This window comes from Brassica rapa, chromosome A05 (assembly GCF_000309985.2).
Source record: "Brassica rapa cultivar Chiifu-401-42 chromosome A05, CAAS_Brap_v3.01, whole genome shotgun sequence".
In the NCBI taxonomy this organism is placed as follows: Eukaryota; Viridiplantae; Streptophyta; class Magnoliopsida; order Brassicales; family Brassicaceae; genus Brassica; species Brassica rapa.
The window spans coordinates 4417669-4440045 of NC_024799.2; the positions used below are offsets into that span (position 1 = coordinate 4417669).

At 38.3% G+C, this 22377-nt stretch overlaps 4 protein-coding genes and 1 non-coding gene across 5 annotated transcripts; all 5 read left to right on the top strand.

Annotated features, from left to right (window-relative positions):
- The first annotated feature begins 624 nt into the window (after window positions 1-624).
- Window positions 625-708, top strand: TRNAY-GUA. Its single transcript is given in 2 exon segments — window positions 625-661; window positions 673-708. It is a non-coding gene; the product is annotated as a tRNA-Tyr (tRNA).
- A 430-nt stretch (window positions 709-1138) lies between these two features.
- LOC103867250 (callose synthase 10) lies at window positions 1139-15363 on the top strand. The gene is made up of 50 exons (XM_009145304.3): window positions 1139-1550; window positions 1687-1784; window positions 2012-2178; window positions 2283-2394; window positions 2576-2686; window positions 2791-2916; window positions 3004-3093; window positions 3178-3275; window positions 3356-3473; window positions 3800-3928; window positions 4333-4409; window positions 4492-4570; window positions 4833-4925; window positions 5009-5111; window positions 5218-5341; window positions 5432-5618; window positions 5689-5741; window positions 6051-6111; window positions 6216-6297; window positions 6594-6643; window positions 6800-6886; window positions 6986-7071; window positions 7206-7233; window positions 7730-7827; window positions 7920-8001; window positions 8088-8248; window positions 8346-8466; window positions 9186-9283; window positions 9381-9471; window positions 9562-9722; window positions 9815-9924; window positions 10007-10141; window positions 10283-10351; window positions 10433-10598; window positions 10941-11049; window positions 11211-11330; window positions 11624-11739; window positions 11829-11912; window positions 12150-12262; window positions 12400-12452; window positions 12545-12721; window positions 12799-12846; window positions 13197-13355; window positions 13467-13580; window positions 13678-13766; window positions 13876-14034; window positions 14152-14254; window positions 14346-14465; window positions 14585-14635; window positions 14732-15363. Exons 1-50 carry the CDS (start codon window positions 1343-1345, stop codon window positions 15149-15151), a joined length of 5694 nt encoding a protein of 1897 aa, XP_009143552.2. The 5' UTR covers window positions 1139-1342; the 3' UTR covers window positions 15152-15363.
- Window positions 15364-16260: 897 nt separating this feature from the next.
- Window positions 16261-17605, top strand: LOC103867251. Its single transcript, XM_009145305.3, has 4 exons — window positions 16261-16536; window positions 16604-16714; window positions 16838-16906; window positions 17304-17605. The coding sequence occupies exons 1-4, from the start codon at window positions 16384-16386 to the stop codon at window positions 17352-17354; spliced, it is 384 nt and encodes a 127-aa protein (XP_009143553.1). The 5' UTR covers window positions 16261-16383; the 3' UTR covers window positions 17355-17605.
- A 598-nt stretch (window positions 17606-18203) lies between these two features.
- Window positions 18204-19816, top strand: LOC103867257 (UDP-glycosyltransferase 73C5). Its single transcript, XM_009145309.3, has one exon. The coding sequence runs from the start codon at window positions 18273-18275 to the stop codon at window positions 19761-19763; it is 1491 nt and encodes a 496-aa protein (XP_009143557.1). The 5' UTR covers window positions 18204-18272; the 3' UTR covers window positions 19764-19816.
- A 441-nt stretch (window positions 19817-20257) lies between these two features.
- LOC103867256 (UDP-glycosyltransferase 73C5) lies at window positions 20258-22178 on the top strand. The gene has a single exon (XM_009145308.3). It carries the CDS (start codon window positions 20638-20640, stop codon window positions 22126-22128), a length of 1491 nt encoding a protein of 496 aa, XP_009143556.1. The 5' UTR covers window positions 20258-20637; the 3' UTR covers window positions 22129-22178.
- Window positions 22179-22377: the final 199 nt, after the last annotated feature.

A 22377-nucleotide genomic window follows, 5' to 3' on the forward strand; every position in this document is an offset into this window, starting at 1 on the left:
ATAGAGTACCATTGGAGCAAACTCAAACTCTATTATAGAGTTACTCTATTTTAGAGTAAAAAATAGAGTAAGCTATTGGAGATGGTCTTAGGATTAGAAACATTTTTTTTTTTAATGAAAAGCATTAGAAACACTAATATTATCGACAATACTAGAAACATTATTATCAGGAAACAAACAAAAAGCCAAGGGCTTTCGAACTTTCACGTCGAAACGATTTCATTGGGCATTGATGAGATCTGCATATTATAGTGGGTTGGCTAGCCTTGTCTTTGAGTTTCGACAGACATTGTCTCCTTTCAAGCAATGTCCTTTTCTATATCTCTGTCTTTCCATTTTTTTGTTTGATTATTTTCATTGAGTATAGAAAAATTCATACAATCTATTCTTTTTGAAGTAGTTATAGTTAATCAGCAAATAGTGAATTTTGTTTGAATGGTTTATCAGATAGGTTGAGAGAATAAGATGTGAGTAGTTCAAATGATATACAAGATTAGTAATAATTTTATATTTGAGACTTAATCTATAATTATTTTTAAACCGTTTTGCATGAGTTAAAGCATAGAAAGCACAAATTTCCATATATAGTGGATATATATAATTTATAGCAGGAAAATATTAATCCCGACCTTAGCTCAGTTGGTAGAGCGGAAGACTGTAGTTGTAGCTGTAATCTTTAGGTCGCTGGTTCGATTCCGGCAGGTCGGAATTTTAATTTTATATATTTTTTTTCCCTAAATATCACACGGCCATGAATCTTGTATTTAATAATGGGCCGATAAGTCCATAGCTAGGCCTGAGAGGTAGAAGTTAATCTTCTAAAGACCGTAGTTAGTTGCTGATAATCTTTAGGTCAATTTGAAGCCCACAGACTTTGTTTTCAGTTTCCATTTGTTTTGGGTTTTGTAAATTTATTGAGCCCTATTAATATTGTAATCATGGGCTGAAATGTCAACATATAGAAAGTAGCGTGTAAAAAGCATCAAGCACGCGGTTTCACAAAGGAAAAAACGACAGCGTTTAGTAGTCAATCCGTGTTTCGACCCTGACGGTTACATTTTCAAACGTAGGGTCAATACCGTAATTTCATTCGCTCCACCTTTTTCTTCTGTCAAACCCACTTTTATTTTTTTTTTCTTTTTACATCTTTTATTTCTGAAAAACCACTATACGAAGGAATCTTCATCGACTCGTTTATTCACAGATCCGACACAATACCGCCACATCCGGGTTCGAATCGCATACCCCGGGTCGGGTTTTCGTTCCTTCAGCTTCTTCAAGCTTTCAACCCCCATGCTGGCTCAGCGAGTTTAGGGCCCGAGCTTTTGATTCTGAATCGAGAATGGCTAGGGTTTACAGCAATTGGGATAGGCTGGTTCGAGCCACCTTGAGAAGAGAGCAGTTACGAGATTCAGGCCAAGGCCATGAGCGTGTCAACAGCGGACTCGCCGGAGCCGTTCCGCCGTCACTCGGCCGAGCTACGAACATCGATGCTATCTTACAAGCTGCTGACGAGATTCAGGCCGAAGATCCTAACGTCGCGAGGATCCGTAAGTTTTTTGTGTGGGATTCGTTGATTTTGAGAGTATAGCGTTGTTAAGGAGAAGAGATGATGGATGAATGAGTGAGGAGAAAGTGATTGTGATTGTTTGCAAATTGATTAGACTCTGCTTTTGTGTGATGCAGTGTGTGAGCAAGCGTACTCTATGGCGCAGAACTTGGACCCTAACAGTGATGGTAGAGGTGTTCTTCAATTCAAAACTGGTTTGATGTCAGTCATTAAGGTATTTTTCATCTTCTTGACTTGTATATATATTTGTCAATTGTTCTTTTTGTGTATTGGTTTTGGTCACATGTAGTCTATGGTTTTAGTATGATTGTTACTCTCTGGCTACCATTATATGTGAGATTTAAGGTGGAAACATCATTCTTTCTTGCGTTTTTTTTTCTATGTTATGTCAATTGGTGTGATTACTTGTTCTGAATCGAAGGGGTTTGTTTACTTTTGCAGCAAAAACTTGCCAAGAGAGATGGAGCTTCGATAAACCGTGATCGTGATATTGAACGACTATGGCAGTTTTACCAACTTTATAAAAGACGGCATAGAGTGGATGATATCCAAAGGGAAGAGCAAAAATGGAGGGAATCAGGAACTGCTTTTTCGTCTAATGTTGGGGAGTATGTGCTTACTTAATCCTTGTGGTTTTCTTATTTTGGGACAAATCTTTGGGTCCTTTTTGACTGACCAGTACTTTTTTTCTTTCTCTCTCCCTCTTTCATAGGATCTTGAAGATGAGGAAGGTCTTTGCCACTTTGAGGGCCTTAGTTGAAGTGTTAGAGGTGTTAAGTAGAGATGCAGATCCAAATGGTGTTGGGAGGTCTATCAGAGAGGAGGTACTTCTCTTGTAATTCTAAAGAAATTTAATCTGCTTCACGCTTCCTGTTTTGGTGATGCCTTTCGAAAGATCTTACTGAATGGTTATAATTGTTTCCTAATATCATTAGATCAGTCATTGGAAGTTGTCATCTTATATACTTATCTTATATGAGCTAACTGAGTTGTTTATGTTTTCAGCTTGGGCGAATTAAAAAAGCTGATGCAACTTTGTCTGCGGAACTAACTCCTTACAATATTGTCCCTCTAGAAGCGCAGTCCATGACCAATGCAATAAGTGTTTTCCCGGAAGTGAGTCAAACAAGAATGAAAGCAATTATTTTCATTTTTTTGTTAGTATTTTTTTACCTGCCAAGTTTTTCTTGCTCAGGAAAGAGTCTTTTGTCTTTATTTAGGTCCGTGGTGCGATACAGGCGATTAGATACACTGAACATTTCCCTAAGCTTCCTGATGATTATGAGATTTCCGGACAACGTGATGCAGACATGTTTGATTTATTGGAGTACATCTTCGGGTTTCAGGTATACTGTTATTATTGTATCAAAATCTTCCCTTGATTGCTGTTGATTCTTGTCACTTACACTATTATTTATTGAACATTATCTCAGAAAGATAATGTAAGGAACCAAAGGGAGCATCTGGTTCTCACACTTTCAAATGCACAATCTCAGCTCGGTTTACCCAGCCCGAATGACCCAGTGAGTTCTTCCTTTTTGACAACAGTCATGATTGTCTCGTTGGTGTAGTGATTGTCATCTTAAAATCTTCACCTTTATGTGTAGAAAATTGATGAGAAAGCAGTCAATGAGGTTTTCTTGAAGGTTTTGGATAACTACATCAAGTGGTGCAAATACTTGAGGATACGCCTTGTTTACAACAAGTAATTTTTTTGGTCTAGTTCTGATATGGAAATGGTGGCTTAATTTATGTAATTTGATCAAATTTGAGTTTCTCTATTAGGTTAGAAGCCATTAACCGGGACAGGAAGCTGTTTCTTGTTTCGTTGTACTTCCTAATCTGGGGTGAAGCTGCTAATGTCCGGTTTCTTCCAGAGTGTATCTGCTATATTTTTCACAATGTAAGATACCATCTTAGTGTTAATTACATACCGACTTTCCGCTATCAGTGTACTCATATTTTGTTTTCTAGTTGCTTAGTGAATATATATTTTTATTTTTTTTGTTAGTGTTGTTATGCTGTTCATAGTTGTTTTTTCCTCCTGTAAACCACACACACACACAACCAAGCCAAGAAGAGATTTGTCAGCACTGCTGTAGCATTTGATTCCCTCTGCATCTGGCTCTTAGTTTCTTTTAAAGCACCAGCCTGACATGATTTAATTTAGAAAGGACCCTTATCCTGGAACGACAGATCTTTTCACACGCAGTTGCTTTTGTTTGTTAGATGGCCAAGGAATTGGATGCAAAATTGGATCACGGAGAAGCTGTCCGTGCTGACAGTTGCGTAATTGAAAATGGTTCTGTATCATTTCTTGATCGAGTTATCTCCCCTATATATGCAGCAATGTCAGCGGTGAGTCCCTGCTACTACAATCATTTCTGTGCATCATAACTTTTTTTTTTTTCTTAATTAGCTTTCTTTTGACGGTTTCTCACTCAGTTATTGGTATGTTGTTATTGTTAAGTATATTTAGTATCCAAGATTGTGTATTAAACTTCCATATTACTTATAATGCTTATTGTAGTATCTCCTAGCAGAACTAATCAGGTTCTTGACATAGTATCCAAGTGTTTCTGGTTCTGTGTTTGCAGAACATCCCTACTTCGTTTAAGTTTAGATCTTATTTCTATATTTTTGAGGAATTCGTAACATACTATCTTTGAAACTTGAAAGGTGGATTTAAGGGTGTGTTTTAATGGATATGCTACATGGTCGTGCAAGAACTTAACTTGGTTTTGAAATTGATATTCATGTAGGAAACTCTTCGAAACAACAATGGGAAAGCTGCGCATTCTGAATGGCGGAATTATGATGACTTCAATGAATACTTTTGGTTTGTTGTTTGCTAATATTTTTACATTTGTTAGTATAATCGCATCTCGAGGAGTATCGACTAATTGTGTTGTTATGTTCAGGACGCCTGGCTGCTTTGAGTTAAGCTGGCCTATGAAAACAGAGTCAAAATTTCTAACTGGTCCCAAAGGGCGGAAAAGGGTGAGTCTTGTTCATGCGGCTTCATTTTTTATGAGTTCTGCTCTGCTTAAGAGTTATTTTTCTCTTCTGTGTCTATATAGGGCATTTCTCCAATGAGAATTAGTTTCCAACCATTTTAATTATAAAGCACTGCATATACTTGTCAAGAGTCATTTTCATTTTCACTACCAAAGATGTCTCAGCTTCTTCTTCTATCTTCTTCTTTCATTTCCATGTGTCTACAAAATCTTTTGACATCCATTTTTTTGAAATTCAATGATAGACTGGTAAAAGCAGCTTTGTTGAGCATCGGACATACCTTCACCTTTTCAGAAGTTTTCACCGACTTTGGATCTTCATGGTTATAATGTTCCAGGTTGGTGTGGCAATTACGAACAGTATTCTCTGCTTAATTTGATAATTCGACTTAATTATTATTGTTATTTTACCTTTCTTCAGGCTTTGGCGATTATAGCCTTCAGGAAAGAGCATCTCGATAAAGATACTTTCAAAATCTTGCTCAGTGCTGGAGCTACATATGCTATAATGAACTTCATTGAAAGTAAAATTCTCTGATGGACTCTGTTACCATTAGAAAACTCAGAATCAGATTGTAAAGTTCTACTGTACCTTGTTTTTTGAGCATTACTTGTTTGTGATCTATGCAGGTTTTCTTGATGTTGTACTTATGTATGGCGCCTATAGCATGGCAAGAGGAATGGCTATATCCAGGGTGTTTATTAAGTTTTTCTGGTGGGGCTTGGGCTCAGTATTTGTGGTATATGTTTATGTGTACGTATCCAATCTGTCTACTTCGAGGTATCTTTTCTTGATAAAATTTGTATGCAGAACAGCTGAACTATTGTGAGAAAATTATTGCAGGCAAGTTCTGCAGGAAAGAAATAAACGAACCTCAGATGAGTTCTTCTACCGCTTATACATTCTTGTATTGGGTAGTTATGCCGCTGTTCGCCTCATCTTTGGACTTTTAGTCAAGCTTCCAGCATGCCATGCTCTGTCAGAAATGTCAGATCAATCTTTCTTCCAGTTTTTCAAGTGGATATATCAGGTATTCATTCAGTAAGACTTCAGATATCATAAATAGTAAGGACATTGTTGACGTTTCTTCTCTCTTTCAGGAACGTTACTTCGTTGGCCGTGGCCTCTTTGAGAACATTAGCGATTATTGCAGGTTTTGAATACCTGCCTTTTCAAACTATAGATAATTACCAAAAAGAATTCGGTACTCACTGGCTAGTTGAAATAAGATTTGGAATTCGAATAAACTATTGGCATATATGATTAGTTAGTAGGGGAGTTGGCTGTTGAGAGTAGATATCCTGAATGTCTGTGTACCAGTTTCACCTGATGTAATTCGTGAGGTTGCACATAATGATTTAGTGGCTTTTAGATGGTTACAACTGATTTGGACTCTTAGAAAAATTTCGTATTTACACGCACGGTTCCAGAGTTTATTCGAACTTTTTCCTATATTATTCAGGTATGTGGCGTTTTGGTTGATTGTCCTGGCCTCCAAGTTCACGTTTGCATACTTTCTCCAGGCAAGGATGTTTCTACAGCTATATATTTTTGCTACTGTACATATTTAACTAACTAAGCGCATCTATGATAATGCACTGACGGTTAAACCTTCTTCATGTTGCAGATCAAACCACTTGTTAAACCCACCAAGACGATCATTGATCTTCCTTCGTTTGAATATTCATGGCATGATATTGTCTCAAAAAGTAAGTGCTTGTATACTTAGGTACTCGATCAAAATTATTTGCTGGCTGTTACTTGGCTTAATATGATGTGACCAAAAACCATAACATACAACTCAGTAACCTGGTAAGGTAGCCATGCACTTAACTCCTATTTGCCTGCTTCATTGGCTACACGAGCCTCTGGAACCTCAACTGAAGAATATTAGTTTTGTATATGATCAACTATAATACTAACTAGAACCTGTTGTTGAATGCCGTTTGGCCGTCTTTCAAAATGTTGCTGACATCAATGGTTCTGCGGATTATAAAATTGGCAGGTAACGATCATGCGCTGACCATTGTTAGCTTGTGGGCTCCAGTTGTGTGTGTGAGTATTTACCTTACTGTTCCTCATAATTTCAGAGGTTTGATGGTCTAAGATCTCGTTGTTATTTTTTTCTTTGAGGCCTGGTTTTCTTTCGTCAGTTATTTTTAATAAACTTGTGGGCTTAAAGGTTACTAATTGTGGAATACTAATGTCCAGATATATCTTATGGATATTCATATATGGTACACACTCTTGTCTGCTATCATTGGTGGTGTGATGGGAGCAAAAGCTCGTCTAGGCGAGGTACTGTTGAATACTAGTCTACTGGAATTCTTTTAAGAAATGTGCTACTCTTCAAAATCTTGGTCCCTTTACTAAACATGTTCAGTTTGTCTATTTTAGATACGCTCCATTGAGATGGTTCATAAGCGTTTTGAGAGTTTTCCAGAAGCTTTTGCCAAGAACCTTGTCTCTCCTGTTGTAAAAAGGTTATCTATTATGATTACTAGTTTACAATTTCCTTGACACTAAAAAAATAATTTTTATGATTACTAGTTTATGCAAAGTTTTTTCTGTTGGGCTCACTTCAAGGTCTAAACTCTGTTGTAATTTTATATTTCAGAGTATCATTCGGCCAACATACTTCTCAGGTTAGTAATAAGTTTAACTATTTGTCTCATCACTTGGCGTTTTAAGAACTATTCTTGCATGCCTTCCATTGTTAGTTCTTCCAAAATTGGCTCAGCAATCTTCTATTGAGTTTTTGGGCTTTGTATCTGTTGACAGTGAGAACTGATAATGTGTTCGCAAAAAGTAGATGTTTAAACTAACTGTTTTGGCTGTACTGAACATTCCTTCCTATCTTGTGCTTTTAGCTCTGTACTTAATAGGAAAAATAAAGTAGGTGATACTTGTGATTGTATCTGGAAATTTATTTGCCTACTGTTTCGTTCTCTCCTAATACTTTTCCGTAAATGTACCCCTCCCCCTTTTTTATACTTCATTGGTAGTTGTGCATAGCGCTGACTGTTATCTTACTGTTTCTCTGTCTATTGCTTCCTCCTTTGTGTAGTGGAATTTTATATGTTGATTACCAGTCTATAACTTGTTTTTTCAGGGTAATGATATATTCCGACTGTTTTGCAGGATGGTCAAGACATGAACAAGGCATATGCTGCAATGTTTTCCCCTTTTTGGAATGAGATAATAAAAAGCTTAAGAGAGGAAGATTATATAAGCAACAGGTTAATACATATTTCTTGCTTTCTTGTTCTTTCGTTTATTTGCCATTTTCTGCAAGGCCTCTAAGTTATACTTTTGAGTACTGTGATTATAGGGAGATGGATTTGCTTTCTATACCCAGTAACACGGGAAGTCTTGGACTAGTCCAGTGGCCCTTGTTTCTTCTCTGCAGTAAGGTCAGTTTGTTTTAAATTTCATCAGGTGTGATATTGTTCTCTCCTGTGTGAATTATTCTGAATTCCTTCTGTTTTTTTTTTCTCAGATTTTGGTAGCCATTGATTTAGCCATGGAGTGCACAGAAACGCAGGGTGTACTTTGGAGACAAATATGCGACGATGAATACATGGCGTATGCTGTTCAGGAGTGCTATTACAGCGTTCAGAACATATTGAATTCCATGGTTGATGGTGTAGGGCGACGTTGGTACAGTCTTTCAATTTGTTTATTTTCAACAGATCGATATTTTTGGAATTATACTTGTGTCACTTCAATTTATGCCTCGTTTTCACACTGGTAATAGGGTGGAAAGAGTTTTTATGGAAATTAGCAACAGTATACAGGAGGGTTCCCTTGCTATAACTCTGAATCTTAAGAAGCTTCAGTTGGTCGTTTCCAGATTTACGGCATTAACTGGGCTTTTGGTACGCTTCTCTGGCTTAATTCTGTGGCTAGTACTCTTTTGTTTGAAAGTTTAAACATATTGGATGTACTAAGCCAGTTATGCCAAACGTTCTAATTTCTGTGAGATAATCCCGTTTTCAGAAATTCATAGATATATCCATGCAAATTGAATCATCTCTTGCTGCTTGGATGTACCAAACCAGTTTTTGTTTTTACTGTTTTTCATTTTCTGACGTTGGTTTAATAAGCACTAAATGTGGAGAAGAAAGATTTTCCCTGTTGATCCTACTGGAACCCGGGCACGCTTAGACACTCTTTCTTTACCTTTCTCATCTCTGTTTTTGTTTGTATCCAACAAAACTTCTTTCTTTTCCTTAAAGAGTTATGATCCTTCTTACAAATATTGTAAGCTGTTTAATTTTCTTAGTCTACTTGGTAGGTCTGACTTCTCTTTTTCAGTTCTTATTGGTTCGAAACAAGCTTCTCTTAAATTATATCTTTCCTTCTATCATGGAGTTTAGGTAGCTTAAGCCGTAGGTAAGAGTGGTCTTATTGTGTCAATAAGTACTACCGGATATATGTTTTTAGTAGAAGTGTCTTTACATCTGATATTTTAGAATCATACTCAAATTGTAACTGCACATGTATATATACTATTGGTTGTTAGAATTTCAATTGTTTCACCTCGTGTTTGCTTTGGTTGCTGAACATTCTCTATGGAATAAATGACATGTCCCAGATTCGAAACGAAACTCCAGCTCTTGCAAAAGGTGCGGCAAAAGCTATGTTTGATTTTTACGAGGTGGTCACGCATGACCTTCTTGCAGAGAATTTGAGGTATATTGGAACGATTACTTGCTCACACAAATATCAACCTGTATTGGAAACCGTCCTGAAGAAAATATCTTACGGTTTCACTTATGTATGCATCCAGGGATCAGCTCGATACATGGAATATTCTAGCACGGGCTAGAAACGAGGGGAGTCTCTTTTCTAATATTGAGTGGCCTAGAGATCCAGAAATTGTAAGCCCCTCGAGAAGAAGCAAGACGGAAATTCATTCCAAATACTGATTTTGTGGTCTTATGCAATAATATTATTTTGTATATTTGCAGATAGAGCAGGTCAAGCGGCTACACCTTCTTCTTACTGTGAAGGATGCTGCTGCTAATGTCCCAAAAAATCTTGAAGCTAGGAGAAGATTGGAGTTTTTTACAAATTCTTTATTTATGGATATGCCCCAAGCAAAGCCCGTTGCTGAAATGGTACCGTTTAGGTATGTATGGTAGCACTTGCCTTACATTTTAGCCTCTTTTGTTTTGTTTCCAATAGATTAATATAGCTTTCTTAAATTGTTTCTGTGAACAGTGTCTTCACCCCATACTACAGTGAGACAGTTATCTATAGTTCCTCAGAACTGCGAAGTGAGAATGAAGATGGGATATCTACTCTCTTTTATCTTCAGAAGATATTTCCTGGTAAATAGATACTACTTCTGGGCGTGTTAGGTCGTTTCTTAGTCCATAGTCTTTAGCTGAGATCTCTTGTTTCTGGATATAGATGAATGGGAGAATTTTTTGGAGAGGATTGGTAGGTCTGACTCAACAGGGGACGCAGATCTTCAAGAAAGTGCAACTGATGCTTTGGAGCTTCGATTTTGGGTGTCTTTTCGAGGCCAGACTTTAGCAAGGACAGGTTAGATACTATCTATGCTAATCATCACTCCAAATATAGTTTCGCAAATAGAATTAAGCTCATTACGTTTGGGTTTTAATGTGAAAATTTGGTGTTTCACGCTTGAATGCCTGATTCAAATTTGTTTGTCTGGACATAAAGTGCGAGGAATGATGTATTACCGAAGGGCGTTGATGCTCCAGAGTTTCTTAGAAAGACGAGGCTTGGGAGGTACTTGATTTCTAACTTTTGTTGCAGTTTTACCTTCATGGGAAAGGCATGTTCTGTAACAGCAACTTTTTTTTTCTACAGTGGATGATTTTTCTCTGACCAACATGCCACGAGGGTTTGAAGCATCACCTGAAGCACGAGCTCAAGCAGACCTGAAATTTACATATGTTGTGTCATGTCAAATTTATGGGCAACAGAAACAGCAAAAGAAACCAGAGGCTACTGATATCGCACTTTTGTTGCAAAGGTATGCGTTATTTTTTTCCCGCCAATCATTTATATTTGTTTATAAATTTTGAGGCTATAATCATTCGTTTTGTCATAAAGTGCAATGTCTTATAGGAACGGCTAAATAGTTTTTCAATTCGTCCCATTTTCTGTTGATTGTTCTTTGGTTGCCGAGATACTAGATTGACCTGGAACCTTGCAGATTTTCTATTTTACCTGCAATCATTTTTTTTTTCTTATGTATGAGTGAATATATGAGTTTGATACAGTTGCTATCTTTATATTCAGTCTTCAATGGAACATCTTTTAGTGATATCATCTTACAGAAATTCTATTAATCCATATTTACTGTCACAACTAGATTTGAGGCACTTCGAGTCGCTTTCATACACTCAGAGGATGTTGGTGTTGAAGGGAAAAAGGAATTCTATTCTAAGTTAGTAAAAGCTGACATTCACGGAAAAGATCAGGTACATGATATTTCTGTCGAGGCTTGCAGTGGTTAATTTGGAAAGATGGTTTTAGATGTTGAAATGCACGAAAAACCAATAGTGATTTTGGTCCAATAGTGCTTATTTTCCTGATCTGGGTAATGATATACAGCATACAATAAGTCTCACTTTTTCTACAGGAAATTTATTCAATTAAACTTCCCGGAGATCCTAAACTTGGGGAAGGAAAGCCTGAGAATCAAAATCATGCGATCGTTTTCACTCGTGGAGAAGCCATCCAGACCATAGATATGAATCAGGTTATTCATCATTTATCTGTCATTGCATTAGCAATATGAAAATTTAGCGTTGTAAAAGTTGTGTGTTTGAGTGAGAGAGTCGTATTGGCATTAAGCTAAACCTGTCGTACATGCTAGGATATTCATTTTCTTAGATTCCTAAGTTCCGCTTTTGGCCATCATTACGTGGCCAATTGTCACTTTTCTTCTCCCATATAACAAGGATTGGTAAAATTAAGTAGCAGCAATATGCTGGCGTCGTTCATATTGTAGCACTTTTCGCTGATCCACTATATTCCTATTTTTGTCTTCAGGACAATTATCTCGAGGAGGCAATCAAAATGAGAAATCTACTTGAAGAGTTTCATGGAAAGCATGGAATTCGACGTCCTACCATTTTGGGCGTTAGAGAGCATGTTTTCACGGGAAGGTTTGGAGTCGTCTCCTTGATAAATTAGTTGTTATGTTTAATATTTTATTGTTTATCTCCTTTACACTGATGTTAAATTTATATTGCAGTGTTTCATCATTGGCGTGGTTTATGTCCAATCAAGAAACCAGTTTTGTGACTCTGGGTCAACGTGTCTTAGCATATCCACTTAAGTGAGTATACTCGCTTCAGACTTTTAACTTGCCCAATAGGAACATATTTCATTTTAAATCTTTTGTTGTGTAGCTTGTACTTGTTATAGCATTCTTCTCATCTGTTTCCATTACTTGATTCCGGTTTTAACGTGATTTTATTACTTGTTTCCGGTTTACTGGATTGTTTTAATTCAATCTATTTCCACTTTTTAGTGACAGCTTAGTTTTAATCTGTGCAAAACTAATCTTTTGCAGAGTTCGAATGCACTATGGGCATCCAGATGTGTTCGATAGAGTATTTCATATAACTCGCGGTGGGATCAGCAAAGCATCCCGTGTTATTAACATCAGTGAAGATATATATGCTGGTATGCGTTGTATATAGGTTTATTCATTACATAAATGTTGAGTCGTTACTGTAATATTTTGAACGTGTGTGCAAATTGTTTGTAATACACTCGGTGTTACCATTTCTGACTGAGCTCAACTCTGTAATATTTCGTAGGATTTAACTCGACACTCAGGCAGGGAAATATCACCCACCATGAGTACATTCAGGTCAACGACTTTTTACACTTGATACATTTTTACTTTACTAGTATCTCCCGTAGATCTGAAAACGTGATCTATATACATCTTCTTTCATGTAGGTTGGTAAAGGAAGAGATGTAGGACTCAACCAGATTGCCCTATTTGAAGGGAAGGTGGCGGGTGGAAATGGAGAACAAGTTCTTAGTAGGGATGTCTACAGGATTGGGCAGCTGTTTGATTTCTTTAGGATGATGTCGTTCTACTTCACAACGGTTGGGTTCTATGTCTGCACAATGGTACTTTCCTTCTCTAGCGTTCTATACTTCTGTTTCCTTCATTATCACATGTAGTAAAACCTTTCTCTTTGATGCAGATGACCGTCCTTACTGTGTACGTGTTTCTCTACGGAAGAGTGTATCTGGTATGTCATAGAGCCTTTTTCTTCATTATGAAATGAGAGTAGTAATTGCTCTCTCCAATGTGGAGAGTGGCGAATGCTTAATCTCTTAAAACATTTTTGTTTACTGCAATTTTTAGTATCGATACTGTTATTTTTGTTTGTTGTCCTCTATAGAGCGTACTGGTCTATGTAGTAAGCTTTAGTACATGTGGGGTACTCCATAGTACTTGGCCTACCACCTTTTGAGAATTGAAAGCATCTGTGCACTGATTTCACTTTTGTGTGTTTCTTTTATTTGTTAAGTCACTTCTTATAGTCATGAAGCTTTTGACATACTTCATTCGAGATGATATACTTTTTGGTCTTTTCAGGCCTTTTCGGGTTCTGATCGTGCAATCTCAAGAGTAGCCAAACTCTCTGGTAACACTGCACTGGATGCTGCGCTCAATGCACAGTTTTTGGTCCAGATTGGAGTCTTTACTGCGGTTCCTATGGTTATGGGTTTCATACTTGAACTTGGGTTACTGAAGGTTGGTCGACCAATTCTCTATGTTTTGTTTTGCTTACAAAACAGAAATAGCTTTCAGAATGCGTGCTCTTCAACTGAAGTCTCATGAAGCGTAATGTTTTTCATGTCACAGGCTATTTTCAGCTTTATTACGATGCAATTTCAGCTGTGCTCGGTCTTTTTCACATTTTCACTTGGGACAAGGACTCATTACTTTGGACGTACTATCCTTCATGGTGGTGCAAAGGTATTTTTCCTTGTATACATGAAAATAAACATTTACTTCTTTCTGCTTGTTAACTTTTCCAAACGCGTGTTCATTTTTTTTTTTGTTTTAACAACAGTATCGAGCTACTGGCAGAGGCTTTGTGGTTCAGCACATCAAGTTTGCGGATAATTACAGACTCTATTCCAGAAGTCATTTTGTGAAAGCGTAAGTCCTCTGGCATGCTCTTTGATGTTCACAATGGTAATAAGAGCTTCCAAAGTTCAGTATCAGTTACAATGTGAACTGACTGATGTTAACCTCTTTCTCTATCCAGTTTTGAAGTAGCTCTACTGCTGATTGTCTACATTGCCTACGGGTATACGGATGGAGGTGCTGTCTCGTTCGTTCTGCTTACTATCAGCAGTTGGTTCCTGGTAATCTCCTGGCTGTTTGCACCGTACATCTTCAACCCATCTGGATTCGAATGGCAAAAGTAAGTATAATTCCTATTGTTTGGTCTTCATTTCATTTCGTATTCACTTGATTACCTGTGGTGCCACATCTTAAATTGTGTTCAATATTGACATTTAATTTCACCTGCTTGAGTTAGGACCGTTGAGGATTTCGATAATTGGGTCAGTTGGCTGATGTACAAAGGTGGAGTAGGAGTAAAGGGAGAGCTCAGTTGGGAGTCGTGGTGGGAGGAAGAACAGGTTTGTTCAATATTTTTTCTGCTTTAGGGTATTTGCTATTGTACTCTATACCTCACTTAAGTTTCTGTAAATATCATGGGTTCCTTCACAGATGCATATCCAAACATTAAGAGGACGGATTCTGGAGACCATTTTGAGCTTGAGGTTCTTCATGTTTCAGTATGGCGTCGTGTACAAGCTCAATCTCACTGCGAAAGACACCTCACTTGCGGTAAAGCTGACTTTTGATTCGCTTGTATTTAATTCACTTTAATCGAGTATTTGCAAATTGTTATGCAATACCCCTTACTATTATTGCAAGAAAGTTAATTTTGCTTTTTTGCTTTGCAGTTATATGGCTACTCCTGGATAGTGTTGGTTGCAGTTGTGCTCCTGTTTAAGGTATGTGCTAAGATTTTCGATTGTATCTTTCCATCTCCAGATTTGATTTTATATTTTCCTACTCATCCGCTAACATTTGTATCATTGTCTCTTCAGCTATTCTGGTATAGCCCCAGGAAGTCCAGCAACATCCTGCTGGCTCTGCGTTTCCTTCAGGGAGTGGTTTCTCTCGTAGTCATCGCCCTCATCGCTTTAGCAATTGCGTTGACAGATCTATCCATTCCAGACATGTTTGCATGTGTACTCGGCTTCATCCCGACAGGTTGGGCCATACTGTCTTTAGCCATCACGTGGAAGCGGTTGATCAAGCTGTTTGGGTTGTGGGAAACGGTCCGCGAGTTTGGACGTATTTATGATGCTGCGATGGGGATGCTCATCTTTGCTCCCATTGCTCTCCTCTCCTGGTTCCCGTTCATCTCGACGTTCCAGTCTCGTCTACTCTTCAACCAGGCCTTCAGTCGTGGACTCGAGATCTCCATCATCCTTGCCGGAAACAGAGCGAACGTTGAGACTTGAGAGGTTTAGTGTTGGAAGTAGAAGAAACTTGTTTGTTGGGAATGTAAATGAGCTTTTGTAGAGTTTGTTAGAACATCATTGAAAGCTCGCTTTTGGATTTTTTTTTAATCTCTTTGGAATCTTGTTTGTGTGTTTTTTTCTCTAGCTTGAATGTTGTGATACTGGGCTTTGACTATGCATTGATTGATGATGACTTACTTCATTTTGTGTAACGGGTTTCTTTTACTTGGCTTAATCGTGTTCTTACACACGCGTTTAAATCACTTGTCAAAGATCAGAAATGCCTACTCTATGAATTTATAAGAACCTTCAAGCATTTCAACATTCAGGTTTGTGCATTGGTTTTCTCATATCTGAGTGATGGACTTATTCATTTTGCAAGGAAGATGCATTGATTACTTGTTTAAGAGCAGAGCTTGAACAACCTTTGAGAGAGAGGTAATGATGAATCAAGGACCAGATACTGAAACCATGTTGAGTTTTATCACGAAAAGGATGGCCACACGTCTTCCACCACATTGCACTTGCCCCGAAGAACATCTTCTCGGTGTATAACTCAATCCAATCACACCATTCAAACTCACAGCAAAAACCGACCTTAACAATGTGTTTAACAGGCTGTAACTGGAAGGTGGACAAAGTGTTGATCAACTAAGAAGATATCTAACCGGTCCAGAGAAACAAGTTAGAGGAACAAGTGAGGTGTACTTTGATGGGTTGGGAGTGAAATATTCAGACTTGAGAAACATCAGCTCACCTCAGCACATAGCAAGAGTATATGACTGTAGGATAGTGACGATAACGATTTAATATGTAAATATATGGTTCGAGTTTGATTGTTAGTTTAGTAGATGAAAGTGTAGAAAGAAGAAGCTAAGCTAATGGTTAGATAATCAACCGAAGGAGATTCCCCTGCAAAAAGGAGATGGTTCGAGTCCTTTGTATTTGTATGGGGCTGAGACGTCTTTGAGAATGGACCCTTTATCTTCCTCTCTTCTATTAAATGGGCCAAGTTTAAGCCCAATAGCGAAAGTGGCAGTGCCGTAATTAAATTCTTAACAAGGGGTCTATAGTTGAAGGAGAAACCGAAAAAATGGAGCATCTCTTTTAACAAGAAGCACACGAACACAATCCGAAAGCTAACCACAAAGCTTCTCACTTTCACTTTCACAATCACATAAACCTTTCTTTCTAATCCTATCCAGAAAGAAGATAATCGTTTTAGGTGAAAAATGGCGAAGAAAGGAGGAGGAGGAGGAGCAACACTCGCCGAGGACGCACCGTGGCGAGTCTCCTCAGTAAAGCCAGTCCCTCGAATCAGCCGCTCACCTGTTCTCTCCATCTCTCAAAGCCCAGAGACCGATTACGCCATTGCCGTCATGAAGGTTTTGCCTTTATGATTGATTATTAATATATTTGGAGAGACTCAATTGTGTTTTGATTGCTCTGCAGCATCCGAATCCAGTAGGAGGTGGTTTGGCGATGGAAGCAGTGCTTGAATCTGCAGGACCTGAATGCGTTGTTCCTGGTCAAGTCACGCCTCTTCGCCTTCTTGGTGTTAAGGTTACACTCTTGAGGACTACTTAGCTTTATATTTATGGAAATGTCTTTTTTATTTATTTGCGTTTATGAGGTTTCGATTTGTGTAAGAGTTGTTTTCATCATGTTTGTTTGATGTTTGTGTAGGTGTGGCCTGTTGAAGTTGATCTTAAGTTCTTGGAACCTGTGGGGAAAGAGCTGAAGATGCTTGGGAAGGTAAAAAAAGACACGACATGTTATTGCTTTTGTGTCTGAATTTGATGTAATTCACTTTTTCTAGTATTAGTCAGTATCTCAGAGGACATCTTAAGGCTAGTGTGTGTGTGATTTGAAGTTTTGGTTTTTCTATATCAAGATCATAGTTGGCATCTTCTTTTTGGGTTTAGCTTGTTTCTTTGGGCAAAGCTGAAACTATCCATGGGGTTACCCTGAGACTGTTTCTGGTCTAAGATTCTTTATCGTAAGTAGTAATGAAATGTGCTCAGAACATAGCATGAACGCATTGGTTACATAAGCACGTTGTACTTATTTTATTGTTTTGTAAGACTTTTAAGATTATTCATTCATGTTGATTTAACAATTGATTCTCTCTGTTGTACCTCTGATACTGCAGTTCATGGATAATGCTGTGGACCTGATGAATAAGTCCTTCATCGACCGTTAAGCACAACTGGTTTGGTTATGTACTTGTCAAGGTTCTTCTACGGCTAGAGTTTTGGAATTGCGGAACTTATTACAGGCAGATAAAGATATATGATCTGAGCAAAGTTGAATATGGTGTGTGTATAGAGAGGATTATCTCCTTTGAATATTGTTACAGAAAAAAATCTATATGCTATCAAATCATTGGTTTGAATTACTGTTTTTTTAAGAATAATATTCTTAAAGTTTCATCCAATGTTCTTCAAGCTTTTATTAGAGAATCTTTACTATTCCTCGTCAAAGAGGTTCAAAACGGTTCCTGCCAAAAAGTTTTGGAGTCGTAAAGTGATTTATGTTTTTTTTTTTATCTTAGAAGGAAACTGTGACTAGTGTGGTAATCTAAATTACCGAACTCAGGAAAGAAACATACACACGAAAAGTGTTGTATGCTTCTGGACCTCTTGCTCCTCTTTTGTTGATTGTGATTTTTGAGGCTTCTTGGTACATATAGCTGTCTTGAGAAGAGTCCAAAGTTGTATTTATCTTCTTACTACGGCTTTATATTAGACTTTAATCAATCTTTAAAGTTTCAAACACAAATCAATATACTGCCTTTATTGCAGCAATTCATAAAAGTTGCAGTAGATGTGGCTAGCGAGCCTCCAAGTTTTTGCTTTTGTGTCTAAGGGGAAGACAATAGAGGATGCAAGATAGGGTCACAAACAGACAAACTATGGATTGGCTAAGAATGTCTTGTAGTAACATCAATCTGTGTGGACTTGGTTGGATGTGTTCGGCAAGTAAAATCTGTTTTACGTCATCTCTTACGTCTACAGCTAAGTTTCTTTTTGCTCTCCACGCATCTTTGTTTCTATATAAGCTCCTCACAAAGTATAATCAAGAATCAAAACAAAACTTCTCTTTTAGCTGAATCATCAGCATGGGTTCCGAAACAGCTCAAAAATCTTGTCCTCCTCTTCACTTTGTTCTCTTTCCTTTCATGGCTCAAGGCCACATGATTCCCATGGTGGATATCGCAAGGCTCTTGGCTCAGCGCGGCGTGACCATAACCATTGTCACAACGCCTTACAATGCAGGGAGGTTCAAGAATGTTCTAAGCCGTGCCATTGACTCTGGCTTGCCCATCAAAGTAGTGCATGTGAAGTTCCCATCTCAAGAAGCTGGCATGCCAGAGGGAAAAGAGAATATCGACATGCTCGACTCCATGGAGCTGATGATACCTTTCTTTAAAGCGGTTAACATGCTCGAAGAACCGGTCCAGAAGCTCATGGAAGAGATGAGCCCTAGGCCAAGCTGCTTAATCTCTGACATGTGTTTGTTTTATACAAGCAAACTCGCCAAGAAGTTCAATATACCAAAGATCCTCTTCCACGGCATGTGTTGCTTTTGTCTTCTGTGTATGCATGTTTTACGCGAAAATCTTGAGATCTTGGAGAATTTGGAGTCAGACAAAGAGTACTTCACTGTTCCTTATTTTCCTGATAGAGTTGAATTCACAAGACCTCAGGTTCCTGTGGAAACATATGTTCCTGGAGACTGGAAGGAGTTCTTGGATGAGATTAAAGAAGCGGACAAGACATCCTATGGAGTGGTGGTCAACACATTTCAAGAGCTGGAGCCTGCTTATGTCAAGGGCTACAAGGAGGCAAGGTCAGGTAAAGCATGGTCCATTGGACCTGTTTCCTTGTGCAACAAGATAGGAGAAGATAAAGCTGAGAGGGGAAACAAGGCGGTCATTGGTCAAGATGAATGTTTTAAATGGCTTGATGCTAGAGAAGAAGGGTCGGTGCTATATGTTTGCCTTGGAAGTATCTGTAATCTTCCTCTGTCTCAGCTCAAGGAGCTTGGGTTAGGCTTAGAAGAATCCCAAAGACCTTTCATTTGGGTCATAAGAGGTTGGGAAAAGTATAATGAGCTTGCTGAGTGGATCCTAGAGAGCGGCTTTGAAGAAAGGGTGAAAGAGAGAGGGCTTCTCATAAAAGGATGGGCACCTCAAGTGCTTATCCTTTCACATTCTTCTGTTGGGGGATTCTTGACACATTGTGGATGGAACTCAACTCTTGAGGGGATAACCTCTGGTCTCCCACTCCTCACATGGCCTCTATTTGCAGACCAATTCTGCAATGAGAAACTAGTTGTGCAGGTACTAAAGGCCGGTGTGAAAGCCGGGGTTGAGCAGCCTATGAAATGGGGAGAGGAAGAGAAGATAGGAGTGTTGGTGGATAAAGAAGGTGTTAAGAAGGCAGTTGAAGAGTTAATGGGTGAGAGTGATGATGCAAAGGAGAGAAGAAGAAGAGCCAAAGAGCTTGGAGAGTTAGCTCACAAGGCTGTGGAAGAAGGAGGCTCTTCTCATTCTAATATCACTTCCCTCTTAGAAGACATAATGCAACTAGCACAATCCAATAATTGATTATGTCATTGTTAAAAGAAATACAAATATTTATACATTCTTTATTTGGAGGATAGGAGACTTAGTCCAACACGTCCATAAAGTTAGGTTAAACTTCTTTTAAACATATCTAAAAACTTTAATGAACAACTAGAATTTTTGGTGGATTCTCAACCAAGTAAATCAAATATAAATCTGTCATATAAGTTTGATATCGTCAGCTTCCTTTGGTTTTTGTTCACTCATTTTCTATATTGCTCCTTTTTGCATTCACCTTTCTAATCTTTGTTTGATCTAATTCTTAAAAGTCTTATCATCTCATTATCTATAGAATCTTTTTCCATTACCGAACTCAGGAAAGAAACATTCACACGAAAGTGTTGTAGGCTCTGGACCTATGTTCTTTTTTTTTATTGATTGTGATTTTTGAGGCTTCTTGATACATATAGCTGTCTTGAAAAGAGTCCAAAGTTGGATTTATCTTCTCGTACTGTTTATATTGGATTGGAGTTTAATCGATCTTTAAAGTTTCAAACACTTCTCCTTGGGGTTAAATTATTAATTTAGGTGCCTTTATTGTAACAATTTAAGGATTTACAGAACATGTAGCTATCAACAGGCCTCCAAGTTGTTGTTTTTGTGTCTGAATTATCTTCTTTGTGTAAGGGAAAGTCATTACAGGATGCAAGATAGGGTCGCAAAGGGACAAACTATGGATACACAATCTGTGGACTGTATTGGATGTGTTTGTCAAGTAAAATCTATTTTACGTCATGTATTACGTCTTCTGTTCAGTTTTTTTTTTGCTCTCCACGCATCTTTGTTCTATATAAGCTCTCTCGCTCTCACAAATATAATCCAGAACCAAGACAAAACTTGAGAGTTTATCATCAGCATGGGTTCTGAAACAGCTAAAAAATCTTATCCTCTTCACTTTGTTCTCTTCCCTTTCATGGCTCAAGGCCACATGATTCCCATGGTGGATATCGCAAGGCTCTTGGCTCAGCGAGGTGTGACCATAACCATTGTCACAACGCCTTACAATGCAGGGAGGTTCAAGAATGTTCTAAGCCGTGCCATTGAGTCAGCTGGCTTGCCCATCAAGGTAGTGCATGTGAAGTTTCCATCTCAAGAAGCTGGTATGCCAGAGGGAAAAGAAAATATAGATTTGCTCGACTCCATAGAGATGATGATACCTTTCTTTAAAGCAGTTAACATGCTCGAAGAACCGGTTCAGAAGCTCATGGAAGAGATGAGCCCTCCACCAAGCTGCTTAATCTCTGACATGTGTTTGTTTTATACAAGCAAACTCGCCAAGACGTTCAATATACCAAAGATCCTCTTCCATGGCATGTGTTGCTTTGGTCTTCTGTGTATGCATATTTTACGCGAAAATCTTGAGATCTTGGAGAGTTTGGAGTCAGACAAAGAGTACTTCACCGTTCCTTATTTTCCTGACAAAGTTGAATTCACAAGACCTCAAGTTCCTGTTGAAACATATGTTCCTGGAGAGTGGAAGGAGTTCTTGGATGGAATTAAAGAAGCTGATAAGACATCCTATGGAGTGGTGGTCAACACATTTCAAGAACTGGAGCCTGCTTATGTCAAAGACTACAAGGAAGCAAGGTCAGGTAAAGCATGGTCCATTGGACCTGTTTCCTTGTGCAACAAGGTGGGAGAAGATAAAGCTGAGAGAGGAAATAAATCAGATATTGATAAAGATGAATGCCTTAAATGGCTTGATTCTAAGGAAGGTGGTTCTGTGCTCTACGTTTGTCTAGGAAGTGTCTGCAATCTTCCTCTGTCTCAGCTCAAGGAGCTTGGCCTAGGCCTAGAAGAATCTCAAAGACCTTTCATTTGGGTCATAAGAGGTTGGGAAAAATATAAAGAGCTTGCTGTGTGGATCTTGGAGAGCGGCTTTGAAGAAAGGGTGAAAGAGAGAGGGCTTCTCATTAAAGGATGGGCACCTCAAGTGCTTATCCTTTCACACCCTTCTGTTGGAGGATTCTTGACACACTGCGGATGGAACTCAACTCTTGAGGGGATAACCTTTGGTCTCCCACTGCTTACATGGCCGCTATTTGCTGACCAATTCTGTAATGAGAAATTAGTGGTGGAGGTGCTAAAAGCTGGTGTGAAAGTAGGGGTTGAGGAGCCTATGAAATGGGGAGAAGAGGAGAAGATAGGTGTGTTGGTGGATAAAGAAGGTGTTAAGAAGGCAGTTGAAGAGTTAATGGGTGAGAATGATGAGGCTAAGGAGAGGAGAAAAAGAGCCAAAGAGCTTGGAGAGTTAGCTCACAAGGCTGTGGAAGAAGGAGGCTCTTCGCATTCTAATATCACATTACTGTTAGAAGACATAATGCAACTAGCACAATCCAATAATTGATTTATGTCATTGTTAAAAGAAATAGACATTTATACATTATTCTTCATTTACTTTGTTTGGAGGATATGAGACTTAGTCCAACACGTCCAGCAGAAGACAAGTCAGTGATAATAACTTTCCCTTTTTGAAGTCAAGTTCAGAAGTTAGGTTAAACTTCTTTTTAAACATATCTATAAACTTTTATGAACAACTAGAATTTTGGTTGATTCTAAACCAAGTAATCAATATTGTCATATAAAATTTGATATT